This window comes from Lepidochelys olivacea, assembly GCF_965140295.1.
Source record: "Lepidochelys olivacea isolate rLepOli2 genome assembly, chromosome: 1".
NCBI lineage: Eukaryota > Metazoa > Chordata > Testudines > Cheloniidae > Lepidochelys > Lepidochelys olivacea.
The window spans coordinates 126,877,990-126,894,376 of NC_140411.1; the positions used below are offsets into that span (position 1 = coordinate 126,877,990).

The 16,387-nt window shown below is 43.0% G+C and overlaps 2 protein-coding genes across 2 annotated transcripts in view; one reads left to right on the plus strand and one right to left on the minus strand.

Annotated features, from left to right (window-relative positions):
- ASMTL (acetylserotonin O-methyltransferase like) overlaps positions 1-12,211 on the minus strand; it is a 51,134-nt gene extending 38,923 nt beyond the window's left edge. The window contains exons 1-5 of the mRNA XM_084634251.1: positions 12,026-12,211; positions 8,647-8,778; positions 5,936-5,983; positions 5,122-5,186; positions 1,925-1,986 (exon numbers count right to left, since the gene is read on the minus strand). Coding sequence (XP_084490377.1) covers positions 1,925-1,986; positions 5,122-5,186; positions 5,936-5,983; positions 8,647-8,778; positions 12,026-12,118 — 400 coding nt within the window. The 5' untranslated portion in view covers positions 12,119-12,211. The remainder of the gene's footprint in view (positions 1-1,924; positions 1,987-5,121; positions 5,187-5,935; positions 5,984-8,646; positions 8,779-12,025) is intronic.
- A 118-nt stretch (positions 12,212-12,329) lies between these two features.
- Positions 12,330-15,910, plus strand: LOC311523832 (myb/SANT-like DNA-binding domain-containing protein 7). The gene is made up of 4 exons (XM_084634263.1): positions 12,330-12,401; positions 13,613-13,761; positions 14,202-14,805; positions 15,394-15,910. Exons 3-4 carry the CDS (start codon positions 14,223-14,225, stop codon positions 15,477-15,479), a joined length of 669 nt encoding a protein of 222 aa, XP_084490389.1. The 5' UTR covers positions 12,330-12,401; positions 13,613-13,761; positions 14,202-14,222; the 3' UTR covers positions 15,480-15,910.
- The last annotated feature ends 477 nt before the right edge of the window (positions 15,911-16,387 follow it).

Consider the following 16,387-nt stretch of genomic DNA (forward strand, 5'->3'; position numbering starts at 1 on the left):
TGAAAAATGGTGCACTCCAGGAACTTTTCTGTTAATTGCAATATTCTGGGGAATACTTTTCATTCATCAAATGCTGCTTTGGCTTAAGTGCATATACTCAAAATGGAATCTGCTGTCACACTCTCAATAGTACCGGATTGCTCCTCTTTACTTGCTTGCAAAAGTCAAAAGAAGAGTCTATACATTTTAAATTACTGTTTACCCTTTGAAAACCACTGGACAACTTTTTTACAGTAGTTTCTCCCACCACTGCATATGCACATTTTTTATATGGGTACTAGGCTGCAGAGACAACTGGTTTGGTTTTTAAAGGTAAAAGCATTTATTCTGAAAAAAGCTTTTCAGAGAGTTGTATGGCATCTGCAAACAGAGAAAGAGGGGCAAGAGATTTGGACAAATTTCAGACAACTGATACTTCTGGGAGTTCCCTGAGTGAAATCCTGACTTTACTGAACTCAGTGGGAGCTTTGCCATCAAGTTCAAGAGTGCTGGGATTTTACCCCATGTGTGGAATGATGGTAGGAAACCATAATATTTATTATTGCTGTTATACTACCTAGGAGCCCTAGTCATGAACCAGGATGCTATTGTGCTTGTTGCTGTACAGACACAGAACAAAGACAGTTCCTGCCCTAAAGACCTTACAATCTAAAGTATAAGATGTGAGACAACAGATGGATATAGACAGACCAATGGGGGAGTACAAGGAAACAATGAGACCATATTGGTCAGCATAATTTGACGGAGAAATCCCTTACTGGTCAGAAACCCATACATTTTAATGAATTATTTATTAAACAAAATATGGTCCAGATCAATCTCAAACCCAGGACTGCACAGTTAAAAGTTAATGAACAAACCATTTTTTCACTTACCACCCAACAGATTTATTAGAACCGCTATTAATAATGGAAAAGTAATTTTCTAGAAAGCCATTCTCTTTACAACCTAGATATTAAGAAACTAAGTAGGACCCATACATGTGATAATCTTCACCATACTTGAACAGCATAGCCACTTCATTCTCACCTGAATAAAGCCCAGCAAAAAAAATGAGTATGGATTGGATTCTGCCACCTTTCTCATGTTTACTCTGGGCCTGATCCAATGTCCGCTGAAGTGAGCGGGGAGATACTCCCATTGATTTCAGTGGGGACTGGATCAGGCTCTCTTTCAGTAGCCCTACTGATTTCAATGAAGTGCCTATTCTATTCTTAATAGGCTCTTATACCACTCTTAACACTAATTTCTGAGTACCCTTCAGCAATGCATTAAGTGATGCAACTAACATCTGTCACACATGGTTCATTCTCTCATCATCCTTTATGTGCAGCACAATGTTTAGTTTGTAGGAATGTTTGCTTATTTTATTTAATTACAGGTGTGGAAGACACTGCATTTCTGAGCAACAAGTCAGAGAGAGTTTATTACGACCAATTGCAAAGGAAGACTGCGGTCGGATGGGGGGGTCTCCTGACCTTAGGCAGATCTTCCCCCTAGAAGCACTGTAAGACAAGTATTTATACTTTCCTGTTATATACATCAACGACTAACAGTTATCCTTTGTTTATGCAAATTCCCTCCAGACACTACCATATCTCAAGGTTTCTGCTTAAGTCGGCATTCCATCTTTAAAAACTAAAAACAAGGCGAAAACAGCATCTCTTACAACTCTCGCATTATTAGGGTAAGGGTTCCTTTCACTCTACCCTTAAATCTGACTAAGACATTTACCCCCAGATCCTCCTTTTTCCTCTTTCTGCTTCCACACAGATAATCCACTCCTCAGTATGGGAAAGGGTGGCAGAATCAGATGTTGTATGAAAGGGTTCCATCTTCACAATTAGAGTAAAATTAGATAACATACGTCTATAAGAACATAAGACTTTACCACATAGGTATCTGTACAGTTCTCTGCAATTACCTTTACTGCTGCAGTGAACAATGGCCACTCCCGTAAAGACACTGTGCTCCTTCCCACTCAAACTAGGAGGGAAAAAATGAAGAGTTTTATAAAGTCTCTTTCTTCTTAATTAATGCATCATTGCATTACTATTTCACAGGTTTACAGAGTTCCACAAATAAGCCAATGGACACCACAGAAAAATACCAGCTCTGGTTCATATTCTTACACACAAGACATTGGGTTTTGATTTTTCTTTCACAAAGGTGAAGAGCTAAAACACAAAATGGTGCAGAAGGATTGGCACAGTCATCGGAATCTTTCAATGCTTAGTGTCCCCAAAATAGTAACACCTGCTGGCTGCTCAGTGGCCTACAATATGTTCATTTATATTGAAGTAAAATTAGGTTTTTTGGTTTTGTGTTCTTATTTTACTGTACTAGAGGAGAAGTGTCAGTCTCATGAGCAAAACAGGAACATCACCATAATAAATGGTACCGTGATAGGAAGCTTCAGCAAAAGGATAATCCATGGAGGGCTAGGTTGTACCTTTCCTTTCCTCATGCTGAATGGGAATATTGGTACTTCACAACACCAGTATTCCCATTCATTTCAACTGGTGCTTTCAAAGAATGGCTCAGAAATATCAGCGGGGAAGTGGGGGAAGCTTGAATTGCTATTACTTATTTTGTCATGAAACGGATTTTACTCTCCTGAGTAGTTAACTACCCTCTTTGCATGGAACATTGAGCACAGAGAGAAAACTGTACAGTTCATAGGTGTGTAAGCAGAACCAGTGTAAGTTGAGGCAAGACAGCTTAACTTATCAGACAGTCTGATTATGAAATAGGATCCTAAACCTGAATTGTAATACCCTTACTCATATCAGATAATACCTCCCACCCTAGGTAGTCCCATTGAAGTAAACTACTTGTGAAGCATTAAACTACTCAATATAAATCATCCATTCTGACCCCTTGGAAGTCTGTGTAGCTGATTCGATAATTAACACAGAGATAAGAGACAAGAGTTTACATTGCTAGCACTGGATGCAAAATGGTGGGGGGGGGGAAATATTTCAAATTCCCTCCCCTCCTTCCCAAATTCTCAAGTAATATATCCTAAGAATTGTAAGTCGCTTATAATTACTCTAGTTGCTTTAATCGTTTAAGGACTGAAAAATATTGTGTAACAAAATCTTGTTTTAAAAGTTTTGGGATGACCTTTTTTTTTTTTTTTGAGTAATGTAACTCACAAGACAGTTTATATTAATTCTGATCCACAAACATCTTTGTACATTTAGTACAAAAGTGACTATTTTCTGGAAGTCACCGAACCATGGTACAATTTCAAGCAAAGTTATGTATTAAATGAGAAGACCCTTTGCAGTCAGACTCCTTCGTGAGTTTGGCAGGATATGTTTGGTCTCCTGAAAATATCACATTCTGCTCTTACTCATTCGCTCTGAACAACCATTACTTTTTATGGCTCCATCAAAATGGAGAAACCTAATTCATCAGCACAAAATCTAAATTAGAGCCACAAAGCAAAAAAACCAGAAAGCCATATGCAATGTGTTCTGTCCAGTGAATTTTTCCTAAATTAGTTTGTCTCTTTCATCAGCTCATATTCAATAAGTTGTATGTCACTGGCAGTTTGCCACACAATAGAATAATGATCAGCAGACTTTTCACATATCATTCTTTAACAAAGACACCATTTTATTTTAAAAGTGGTACAATGGCAGCCTTGAGAAAATGTGACAGTGTAACCTCCTACTTAATGGTCCCACCTGAATAACCCAGAGCTGCATTCCTCCTACACATGACTACTGTAGGCAAGTATTTCTTAGTTTATGAATTATTACTATGTACTTCTTATCTTGAGATTTGTCTTACACTAAAAGCTTACATCCCACAAAACTGGCACATAAACACATTTGCTTTGATGACATTTTTCTACTGTGTTACTTAAATGTTTATTGCCATGATCTCAGAACTGCAAACCTTTAAGGGGAAAAAAAGGTAGGTAAGTGAGTTGCCCCTAGAAGGCAAACGTGGTTTCTTCAGATTGAGATACAATCTGATTTCTCCTTCAGGCCTCAGGACAGGATAACAGCCTAACAGCATTAGAAAGTTAGGAGATTGAGTGACAATCAGTTCAAGTGTTCTAGCCTGGTAACAGGCTACAGTATTGTGTAATTGGCGCTTATTAAAAATGATGAGCTGCAGAAAGAAATAATTGCATTAATTAAATAGCTCACATATGGTAAGCAACAGAATGAGTCTGAAACATGGGGAAGAGGACATCATTAAGCTCAAATCATAGAATATCAGGGTTGGAAGAGACCTCAGTAGACCATCTAGTCCAACCCCCTGCTCAAAGCAGGACCAATCCCCAATTTTTGCCCCAGATCCCTAAATGGCCCCCTCAAGGATTGAACTCACAATCCTGGGTTTAGCAGGCCAATGCTCAAACCACTGAGCTATCCCTCCCCCTTGGTTGAGCCACCTTCAAAGAAGAAAAATAGAAGCCTGAGATGACTTAAGGACCCCAATGTATGACAGGAGAATAAGATATGATAGTAAAAAAAGGCAAAACTTTTGTTCTTGGTTACACCAATGTAAATTCAGTGTACTTCTATAAAAAAAAAAAAATTATACTGTAAAGGAGAGCACAATATGGCTCCAAAAAAGGAATTCCTGATTAGTTTTCTCCTAATACACACATCATGCAAACCGCACCTGAGGAGAGGCAAAGGACCAATACCAAATGCCTGTACAGTTAAAGAACTTTTATTATTGACTTCCTTAATAATAAAACAATTGCAATGCAAATGCAAAAGAAGTTATCCTAATGATACTAATGCAACATTGTGATTGAGACTCTGGAAGGACACAAGTCAGGAAATTCCAAGCAATGGATCCTAAACACACCATATTTCACATCCCTTCTACAGATTAGTAATTTGTAAAAATATTTTATTTATAATCTTGTATTATTGTACTGCCTAGGAGTCCCAGTTATGGACCAAGTCCCCACTGTGCTACACACTGTACAAAAAGACGGTCCTTGCCCCATGGAGCATATGTTGTTATCTTTTATGCAACTCTGTGCGTGAGTGTTATAGAATTTTGCAGTTCCAATTGCTGCAGAAAACATTGCCTGGTTGTAGAATTGCCTGATTAATTCATTTAACCTTATTTAAAACTACGAACCTTGACAGCATCTTATATGCATCTTGTTTATCAACTGGTTTCTCCAGAATCTGTTTTCCCACAGTCTGAAATGGAAAGAGAAAAATACTCTGCTGTGTATCTCTAATATGCTGAAATTGAGATCAGGAACAGACTTTTCAAACCATGATTTCAGCCAGCCCTGCCAGCAACATTAGTCTACTGAAAAGTATCATGTTAAGTATCATATAATGATACTGACCTCCTCTGTAAAGCTTTTTGAGACCTATGGATAAAAAGCACTAAATAAGAACCTTGGAGACATGAGCCGTCTATTTATTAAGAGAGCACATACTATCAGTGCAAGCTTCCCCTCCACCTGGTGGCTGTTAGAAGAAACTGCAGAGGTGAGTGGCTAATTCAGGGTCTATCATAATTCATTCTTTGCCCTCTTTGTGAGGCTACCAGTAAGAGTGCCATTTGTGTTGGCTGTTAAAAATGTCTTAAATGGCATTGCTTAGGCGATGCATGTTTCCTGATTCTCACAGCTGTCAAATAACTGAGTGTCTCTTCCACCATATTAGAGAGCCCGATACGGATTATGGAATATGGAGTATGTATACAAAAAATAAAATAAAGGTAGTGGTGGAAACCTTGTCACTTGAGATATTTCAAACCAGACTAAGTACTAGAAAATATACCGTAGGGACAATTCTGCACTGACAGGAGGATGGACTAGATGACTAGTCGGGCCTTTTCCATCTTTAAATTTCTAGGAAGTTAGACCCCAATAAGGGAGTTTTAGCACTGGTCAAACATGATTCAAACTACTGCTAAACTACACGAAAATTCTTACCACAATAGTGTCTGCTCCTATAACAATATCTGGAGTTCTAAGGTGTTTCTGGAAAGATAAGGAGACAAAAAAAAGAAAAAAAGTAAAAAACAAACCATCAAACAAAAACCCCCAAAATATCCAACTCAAGACACTGTAGCTTTACCGCTTGGAAGGTATTGATCCAAATATATCTAGAAAGGAGTTGAAGTCTATGCATCCTTAACAGAATTGTAATCAGTTACATCTGTGAAAAACCAAGGAAAGCAAGGACTGTGGGCAGAAATAACTGAGGGTATGATTTTGCCTGCAGAACTTGTACTGATGATGAAGTGCACCCAGGAAAGAACCCAACTCAACTCTCAAGCACAGGTTGAGTTTCAAGGCTGCCAGTTACAAAAAAACCCCTTTTTTGTAATAAGCCAAGTGTATTGGATACGGAAATCATTGAAACACATTAACAATGAGTCCCAAAATGCCATTTTTATGGAGTTACTATTCAGATGTCCTTAAGTGTACTTGCATACCCCTCAACCACCTGAATTTAAACATATCCAGACATTAATAGGAGTTCTAAGGTTTCGTTTTATAGAATTCTCTCAGCCCTTTCCTTTTTCCCTCTCCCTGCTCTCAAACTGCAAAGTGTTCTGATTGTCCAGGATTTTTTGCTTGCCTACATTTCATTTGGATGCTTTCTGACCCTAACTCTACAGTTTATCATTGAATGATGTAACATGGCTGAGACTTACATTTATTCATTGTTCGTGATAGACATGACTGTTGATATAAACTTACTTCTTACGGCAGCTTGTTTTCATGAATAGAGAAGGCTCTAGTCTTAATATATTAGGTAAGAGTTAATACAGCAAATGAGAGGAGGAACTCTACTGGGAAACAGTGTAAGATTTGATATCATAATAAAAAGTGACAGAGCTAACATACTGATTAGTTTTAAATGGTACAGCTACATCAGGGGTTCTCAAACTGGGGGTCAGGACCCTACAGCGGGTTGCAAGGTTATTACCTTGGGGGTAACGAGCTGTCAGCCTCCATCCCAAATCGCGCTTTGTCTCTAGCATTTATAATGGTGTTAAATATACAAAAAAAGTGTTTTTAATTTAGGGGTGGGGGTCACACTCAGAGGCTTGCTATGTGAAAGGGGTCACCAGTACAAAAGTTTGAGAACCACTGAGCTACATCCATATGCTACCTAACGAAATCCTGTATATAGGAAGCACTCAAAATCCTTCTGGATAGACTTAAGAAAACTATGAAGTAGCAGGAAAAGTTTTAATAGTATTCCACAATTAAAGTCCACTATATTCTTGTTAAGGTTTGAAATCCACTGCCCTAATATTACACCATAGTCTGAAGAAGAAAGTGATAGAAACAGATATGAATCTGTGTAATCATTTACATAGGATATAATTCAATATTTGCTCTGACAGACAGTGTCATTTGGCAACGGTGTTGGTATGGCGCATTCAGTATAGGTGAATCGATCTCAGAAAAGGATTAGTCTCTATTCCTCCCTTCCAGAGGAAGGTCATTAAGAAAATATTTGCAGATCCACACCAATAGCAAATGACATCCTATAAGAATTTTTTTTAAAACCTAATCATTTGGGCTTCAGGCTTGGTTGTGGCACAGAACCAGCCTTAATCACTGTGGTGGAGCACATTAGGGCAGTAGGCAGAAGTCTAATATCTATGCTGATAAATCTAATACTGGATTTCGACAACATTGATCACAAGGCTCTATTGGCTTGACTATAAGACTAGTGGAGAGGCAGACCAAGTTGCCTTAGTTCAGGGATTGGCAACCTGTGGCACGCGGCCCGTCAGGGAAATCCACTGTCGGGTCAGGACGGTTTGTTTACCTGCCACATCCACAGGTTCAGCCGATTGCAGCTCCCGCTGGCCACGGTTCACTGCTCAAGGCCAATGCGGGCTGGGGGAAGCGGCGGTCAGCACATCCCTCGGCCCGCATCGCTTCCTGCAGACCCCATTGGCCTGGAACAGCGAACCGCGGCCACTGGGAGCTGCGATCAGCTGAACCTGCGGACGCTGCAGGTAAACAAACTATCCCGGCCCCCAGCAGATTTTCCTGATTGGCCGCGTGCCAAAGGTTGCCGATCCCTGCCTTAGTTCATTGTTTTCAGAAAGAGGTCAGAGGGCTGTCTGCTGGGCAGCTGGTTTTTTGCTTCATTTATGAAGGCTCACACTGCTCACTCCAGTCACACTTCTTGTTCACACAATATCTGAAGCCACTCACAGATTGCAAGGCATTATGGGTTACAGTATCATTGGCATGCTGATGACAGTCAGATCTGTATCTCCTCATAGGACCTAAATAGAATTGCATCTCTGCTCACCAAGTGCCTGGAAATCCTGGACAAAGTCTAACTATCTCAGACTCAATTTGGAAAGTTAGCTGTTGGCAGGACTTGGCGATTATACCTCAATTTAGAGCTTCTGCCTGCTGTCAGAGCTGTCTGTAATCGCTGTTTTGGCCTTTCACAAACTGAAGGCACTGGAGCACCTTTTAGCAAGTCTAGCCCATTTCAACAGATAGTTGCCACAACAGTGACATAGGGGAAAATGTGTCTGTTTGCTTAAAGGATGCAAATACATCTGTATATTTACTACCTTACAAGTGCACGCAACAGTAATAAATAGTGAGAACACCACACAAACACAAGATTTGACTATTGAAATAGCTGACAGACTCACTAGATGCATTCTATTTGCCACTTCAAGTGCCTTCTGCTTTGCTGTTTCTATGGCATACTCATAAGGGACTGCAAAAGATGACTTCTCAAGTGTCTCTTTAAACCAGGATGGAACTACCTCAAATCGGAGACCCTAAAATATACAAAGGAAAGGCAATGTAGTGAGCATCATCAAATGTTTTGGAAAATTAAAGTGGATTTTGCTCTTTTTTTAGGTCTATTTCCTCTACAGTACAAATTACATTTAATTATGCAAAAAGTAAATCAGAATAGAATGGAAGCTAATCTGAGAAATATCAGTGAAAACTATCTAGTTATTTATTTTTAAAAATTAACCTACTGTAAAATGCCATGTGTCTTCAAGAGAGGAAGAAAAAGATAGATATTAACAACAACATATAAACAAACTGTAGAATTACAAAACTATTGCAAACATTACAATCTAGTCCAAATATTGCAGACTTCACTCATTCTATCAGCAATATGCAATCAAAATTAAAACCGAAACAAATAACAAACCTAAATTCCCATTGTGTGCATTTCATCTGAGAAGAAAAAACCCTGTTGCACTGAATTGTTTTGAATTTACTCTTAATATGCAAACATCTCAAAATAAAGGCAAGAAAATCTATCCACGAAAAACAAGTTTTACACTTGGAGTACTTATCACCATTTTACTCTTGCATGTAACCACCTAACCACAAATGCATGACATCTCTCTCCTTTAGGGTTTTCTATTACACCCATCATTGTAGTATCTGTGGGCTTCTCACGTAAATTAGATCAGTGTGGTGAAGTCTTCAGTGACTATAGACTTGGCATTTACTTGTGCTGCTCTGTGGATAAATCGGTATGAGTTTTGCGACACTACATTTAAATGAAACACAACTATCAAATGTATGCTTAGATGTAAATATTCTCATGTAGCCAGAAATATACATATTAGATTTGTCACAGCAACCTGGTTAGCTTTCTGGATTTTTTTCCCCTAATTCCAGCCTCCAAACTACAGGTTCAATCTTGTTTCACCAGTGACTTAAATGAAAGCAGGATTTCATCCTCGGACACAATCTATGGTATGTTTGGATAGAGGGGAAGAAAGTGTGGCTGAGAAAAAGCATAAGTGAAAAAGTTGTTTTGGATTATGTGATGTGATCTAGTGCAAACATACCCTCCTCCCCCGCAAATAAAACACTAGCATTGTTTGTGTTTTTACTTCTACCAATCACCATTAATGTGAAGTATTGATCAAAATGTGTGTAACACAATTCTTTATATGAAGTGTAAAAATAAAAAAATATAAGTCCCATGGATACAATGACACTGTATGACTAACATTAACACTTAATGGGGTTTTTCCAAAAGTCCTGAAGGGCAGCAATGCAAAACCAATACACAGGGCCACAACTGTAAATTCACCAGTTAACACAGCTGAGACTCTGGCACCGCGTATTATATTCCAGTGCTACTCAAAGTGGTGGTCTGCAGACTGGTGCCGGTCCGTGAGCCATCGGCTGCCGGTCTGCACGCACATTGGAAAAAAAATTGTTGATCCCCCACATCAGATAGCTTGAGAAGCACTGGTCTATTCTTAGGTTTCAGAGTAACAGCCATTTTAGTCTGTATTCGCAAAAAGAAAAGGAGTACTTGTGGCACCTTAGAGACTAACCAATTTATTTGAGCATGAGCTTTCGTGAGCTACAGCTCACTTCATCGGATGCATACTGTGGAAAATACAGAAGATGTTTTTATACATACAGACGATGAAAAAATGGGTGTTTATCACTTCAAAAGGTTTTCTCTCCCCCCACCCCACTCTCCTGCTGGTAATAGCTTAGCTAAAGTGATCACTCTCCTTACAATGTGTATGATAATCAAGGTGGGCCATTTCCAGCACAAATCCATGTTTTCTCCCCACCTTATGCACCCTTTTCACTGACAGCTGACAACAGTAACAAGATAAAACATGTTACCAGAGGTGAAAGTAACTTAAAGGACTTACTGGTACTCCAGAGTCCTGGGAGGGGGTGGGGGGTTGGGGTGGGGAAATGGCCTCGACTGGAAGAGGCGGGGCCGGGCCCTTTAAATCAAGATTTAAAGGCCCCAGGGCTGCGGCTGGGAGCCCCGGGGCCTTTAAATCACCCCCAGAGCTACAAGCTGCAGAGGCGGCTGGGAGCTTCGGGGCTCGGGGGCAATTTAAAGGCCCTGGACTCCGGCCGCCGCTACCGCAGCGGAGCTCCAGGCTCTTTAAATCATCACTGGAGCCCTACTGCTGCTACCTCGGGAGCTCTTGCGGCGGGGCTCGGATGGCGCTTTAAAGGGCCTGGGGCTCCCCGCAGCGGCCCGTTAGAGCACCAGCCTGGGGAAGCCGATCTGGTCCAGCACGGCATACTGGCTTTTGCCGGTACACTGAACCGGACTGGACCAGCTTACTTTTACCTCTGCATGTTACTATTTTAGCTGCATTCCCTACCGCAAACATCCCTCCCCCCTGTCCTTTGTTGCATGTATTGAGACCACCTCATACCTTGACCTAACAAGTTTCACATCCTTTATCTGGGAATTGGCATCACCCAATGGCATGTTCCTAAGAACTTCATTTTGTTCAGCTTCCTTGCCCCAGCCACACCAGCAGGCTACTTCCCAGCTGCATAACCTACCTCCCGCCCCAAGACTCTGCTCAAGTGCAATTTATTTAAAAATATTCGCAAAAAGAAAAGGAGTACTAGTGGCACCTTAGAGACTAGCCAATTTATTTGAGCATAAGCTTTCGTAAGCTACGCTCAAATAAATTGGCACTCACGAGAGCTTATGCTCAAATAAATTGGTTAGTCTCCAAGGTGCCACAAGTCCTCCTTTTCTTTTTGCGAATACAGACTAACACGGCTGCTACTCTGAAACCTTTAAAAATATTGTTCTTCTGGTCACATAAGCCCACAAACACACGTCTTTCAACGTTAAAAATGTCAAGACGTCAACAACAGGGAAGGGGGGAATAACGGCCCCTTGGCAGACTGTTAAACCACTCTCCTGTCTGTGCCCAGAGAGTCCAGCTGCTGCAGGGGCATTTCCAGGGAGCGATGGAGTGGGGGGGGGGGGGCTCGAGCATTGGGAAGTGTACGTCTCCACCGCAATTAGACAACCGGGGCTGGCCGACGGGGCCAGCTGACTGGGGCTGGTCAGCTGCTGTGTAGACTTCAGCTCTAGCACCCTCCCACCTCCCCGGGTGCAGCCCCAGGCAACGAAACAGCCCCTGCCCGGCGCCAGCGCCGGTGTCTGAGCGCCGTGCGGACTTTGCCGCGTAGACGTACCCCCAGTGACCTCGCCCCTCCATCGCCCGCTAGCGGCAGGGGGCCCGGGCGGCGCTGCCCCGGACTCACCACGTTGGCGAGGATCTCCTGCCGCCGGGGGGAGGCGCTGGCCAGCACCACCCTCTTGCTGACCAGCTTCCCGATCACCGGCTTCAGCGCCATGGCTGCGGCGAGGCCCGGGATCTCCCCCGCACGGCCCCGAGGCTCAGCAGCGCCAGGAAACCCGCAGCGCCGGGGCAGGGGCGGGAGAGCGAGGAGCGGCGCGTTTATACGGCGCGGCGAGCAGGGAGGAGCGGGGCGGTGGGACCCGCCCCGGCCCGGGAAGGCGGGCCCGGCGCGCTGCTCCTGGCGGGGCCCAGGGGGAAGCTGGCCTGGCGAGCTGGGCACGTTCGAAATGAGACGGACGGACGGACAGACACTTAGCTACACAAAATATTCCTGCCAGGTAGCTGGCGGGAATGGAGAGACAGACGGCTGGAAAGTTGGATACGGGGGCGGATTTAGTCCAGGGGCGTCAGTCCTGCAGTTTTCAACTTCCACCTGCAGTATTGGGAACCTCAAGTGCTTAAAAATCGTTATTCAGGCCCCAAAATCAAGAGCCTGGTTTAAAACGTGTGCGATTAAAAGGAAAATACATACAGGGTTGCTTTCTGGTTTCGGAGCCCTTAGGGTACACTCACCTTGCATTTTCAGCCTTTTCTCTGACACCACAAGGGCTAGATTTTATTTATTATGTATTTATTTATTTATTTATTAATGAATGCTGACCTTCACCTGCAAACTCTTGATTCCAGCTGCTGAGGCTTGCAGAAAAATGCCAAATCACATGAGACTTTTGATGAAACTGTGAGTTAGCAATACTGCAATGTCTGCAGGACGTTTTCCTTTGAGCTGGTCTACACTACACACTTCAGTAAAACTATGTTGCTCAACCCTGAAAAGGAAGGTGGCTTAATTACACTGATGGGAGAAGCTCTCCTGTCCTTTTCACGTAGGAGTGTCTTTACTAAAAAAGCTGCTGTAGCACTTAAGTATCAGCCTGCTCTGAGGCCCATGGGGTGATCAAGATACATGGCAGTAAGGGACTAGTTTGATCTTTAACTCTTCATTTCCCAACTTATTTCCAGTGTTCGGGTACTTTAGAAGGTGTAGAATTTAACATCTTTAGATAATATCTTCATGAAGTGAGCTGTAGCTCATGAAAGCTTGTGCTCAGATAAATGTGTTAGTCTCTAAGGTGCCACAAGTACTCCTTTTCTTTTTATCTTCATCCTTGACTCTTATGTCACATGATGCTGAATGTGAGGGTTTGCACACCCTATATATATATTTTTTTTTTTTTCAAAATAAAACCCCTAAACATACATTTGCAAGAAATTTCTAGACATGGAACTGATTAATATTTTCATGATCTGTCCTTATGCCAACTCAGTTACAAATAATCATAGAAAATTATTAAAGGGTTTATGCAGGTGGAAACTAATCAAAATTGCAAATGAAGACCACTTGTAGGTATGCATAAATAAGCAGGGAAATAGCTTTCAAAATAAGCATCAGTACAAAAGTGGTAGAATTTTCATTTGGCAACAATTATAGGAAATTCAGACAAAAGATAAAATTTCTTCAACCATAAAATATGCATCACTTGTTTTCCAGAAGTGAGACTGAAACAGCTGTAAATGATGGAGTCCAGATATCGCAGCCCCTCATCTGTCTTCTTAAGGGCCAAATTTTGAGCTCTTCACTCCTGTTGATGAGCAATTCCTCATACAATTAGTCTCACCAAAGTGAATGGAACTGTCCATGTGAGTACTTTCACAGATTTTTGAAGTCAGAAAGGTTTATTTTCATCATTTAGTCTGACCAGTTTCTCACCAGTGGGAACAGAGGAGTCACAATCAGGCCTTATAGCCCTGGTCTACACTAGGACTTTAGGTCGAATTTAGCAGCGTTAAATCGATTTAAACCTGCACCCGTCCACACAGTGAAGCCCTTTATTTCGACTTAAAGGGCTCTTAAAATCGATTTCCTTACTCCACCCCTGACAAGTGGATTAGCGCTTAAATCGACATTCCCAGCTCGAATTTGGGGTACTGTGGACACAATTCGATGGTATTGGCCTCCGGGAGCTATCCCAGAGTGCTCCATTCTGACCGCTCTGGACAGCACTCTCAACTCAGATGCACTGGCCAGGTAGACAGGAAAAGAACCGCAAACTTTTGAATCTCATTTCCTGTTTGGCCAGCGTGGCAAGCTGCAGGTGACCATGCAGAGCTCATCAGCACAGGTGACCATGATGGAGTCCCAGAATCGCAAAAGAGCTCCAGCATGGACTGAACGGGAGGTACGGGATCTGATCGCTGTTTGGGGAGAGGAATCCGTGCTATCAGAACTCCGTTCCAGTTTTCGAAATGCCAAAACCTTTGTGAAAATCTCCCAGGGCATGAAGGACAGAGGCCATAACAGGGACCCGAAGCAGTGCCGCGTGAAACTGAAGGAGCTGAGGCAAGCCTACCAGAAAACCAGAGAGGCGAACAGCCGCTCTGGGTCAGAGCCCCAAACATGCCGCTTCTATGATGAGCTGCATGCCATTTTAGGGGGTTCAGCCACCACTACCCCAGCCGTGTTGTTTGACTCCTTCAATGGAGATGGAGGCAATACGGAAGTAGGTTTTGGGGACGAAGAAGAAGATGATGATGATGAGGTTGTAGCTAGCTCACAGCAAGCAAGCGGAGAAACCGGTTTTCCCGACAGCCAGGAACTGTTTCTCACCCTAGACCTGGAGCCAGTACCCCCCGAACCCACCCAAGGCTGCCTCCTGGACCCAGCAAGCGGAGAAGGGACCTCTGGTGAGTGTACCTTTTAAAATGCTATACATGGTTTAAAAGCAAGCATGTGAAAGGATTACTTTGCCCTGGCATTTGCGGTTCTCCTAGATGTAGTCCTAAAGCCTTTGCAAAAGGTTTCTGGGGAGGGCAGCCTTATTTCGTCCTTCATGGTAGGACACTTTACCACTCCAGGCCAGTAACACGTACTCGGGAATCACTGTAGAACAAAGCATTGCAGTGTATGTTTGCTGGCATTCAACCAAAATCCGTTCTTTATCTCTCTGTGTTATCCTCAGGAGAGTGAGATATAATTCATGGTCACCTGGTTGAAATAGAGTGCTTTTCTTCAGGGGACACTCAGAGGAGCCCATTCCTGCTGGGCTGTTTGCCTGTGGCTAAACAGAAATGTTCCCCGCTGTTAGCCACAGGGAGGGGGGAAGGTTGAGGGGGTAGTCACGCGGTGGGAGGAGGCAAAATGCGACCTTGTAACGAAAGCACATGTGCTATGTATGTAATGTTAACAGCAAGGTTTACCCTGAAAGAGTGTAGCGACTGTTTTATAAAATGTGTCTTTTTAAATACCGCTGTCCCTTTTTTTTTCTCCACCAGCTGCATGTGTTTCAATGATCACAGGATCTTCTCCTTCCCAGAGGCTAGTGAAGCTTAGAAAGAAAAAAAAAACGCACTCGCAATGAAATGTTCTCCGAGCTCATGCTGTCCTCTCACACTGACAGAGCACAGACGAATGCGTGGAGGCAAATAATGTCAGAGTGCAGGAAAGCACAAAATGACCGGGAGGAGAGGTGGAGGGCTGAAGAGAGTAAGTGGCGGGCTGAAGAGAGTAAGTGGCGGGCTGAAGAGAGGGCTGAAGCTCAAATGTGGCGGCAGCGTGATGAGAGGAGGCAGGATTCAATGCTGAGGCTGCTGCAGGACCAAACCAGTATGCTCCAGTGTATGGTTGAGCTGCAGCAAAGGCAGCTGGAGCACAGACTGCCACTGCTGCCCCTCTGTAACCAACCGCCCTCCTCCCCAAGTTCCATAGCCTCCACACCCAGACGCCCAAGAACGCGGTGGGGGGGCCTCCGGCCAACAAGCCACTCCACCACAGAGGATTGCCCAAAAAAAAGAAGGCTGTCATTCAATAAATTTTAAAGTTGTAAACTTTTAAAGTGCTGTGCTTAAAGTGCTGTGTGGCATTTTCCTTCCCTCCTCCACCACCCCTCCTGGGATACCTTGGTAGTCATCTCCCTATTTGTGTGATGAATGAATAACGAATGCATGACTGTGAAGCAGCAATAACTTTATTGCCTCTGCAAGCGGTGATTAAAGGGAGGAGGGGAGGGTGGTTAGCTTACAGGGAAGTAGAGTGAACCAAGGGGCGGGGGGTTTCATCAAGGAGAAACAAACAGAACTTTCACACCGTAGCCTGGCCAGTCATGAAACTGGTTTTCAAAGCTTCTCTGATGCGTACCGCGCCCTCCTGTGCTCTTCTAACCGCCCTGGTGTCTGGCTGCGCGTAACCAGCAGCTAGGCGATTTGCCTCAGCCTCCCACCCCGCCATAAACGTCTCCCCCTTACTCTCACAGATATTGTGGAGCACACA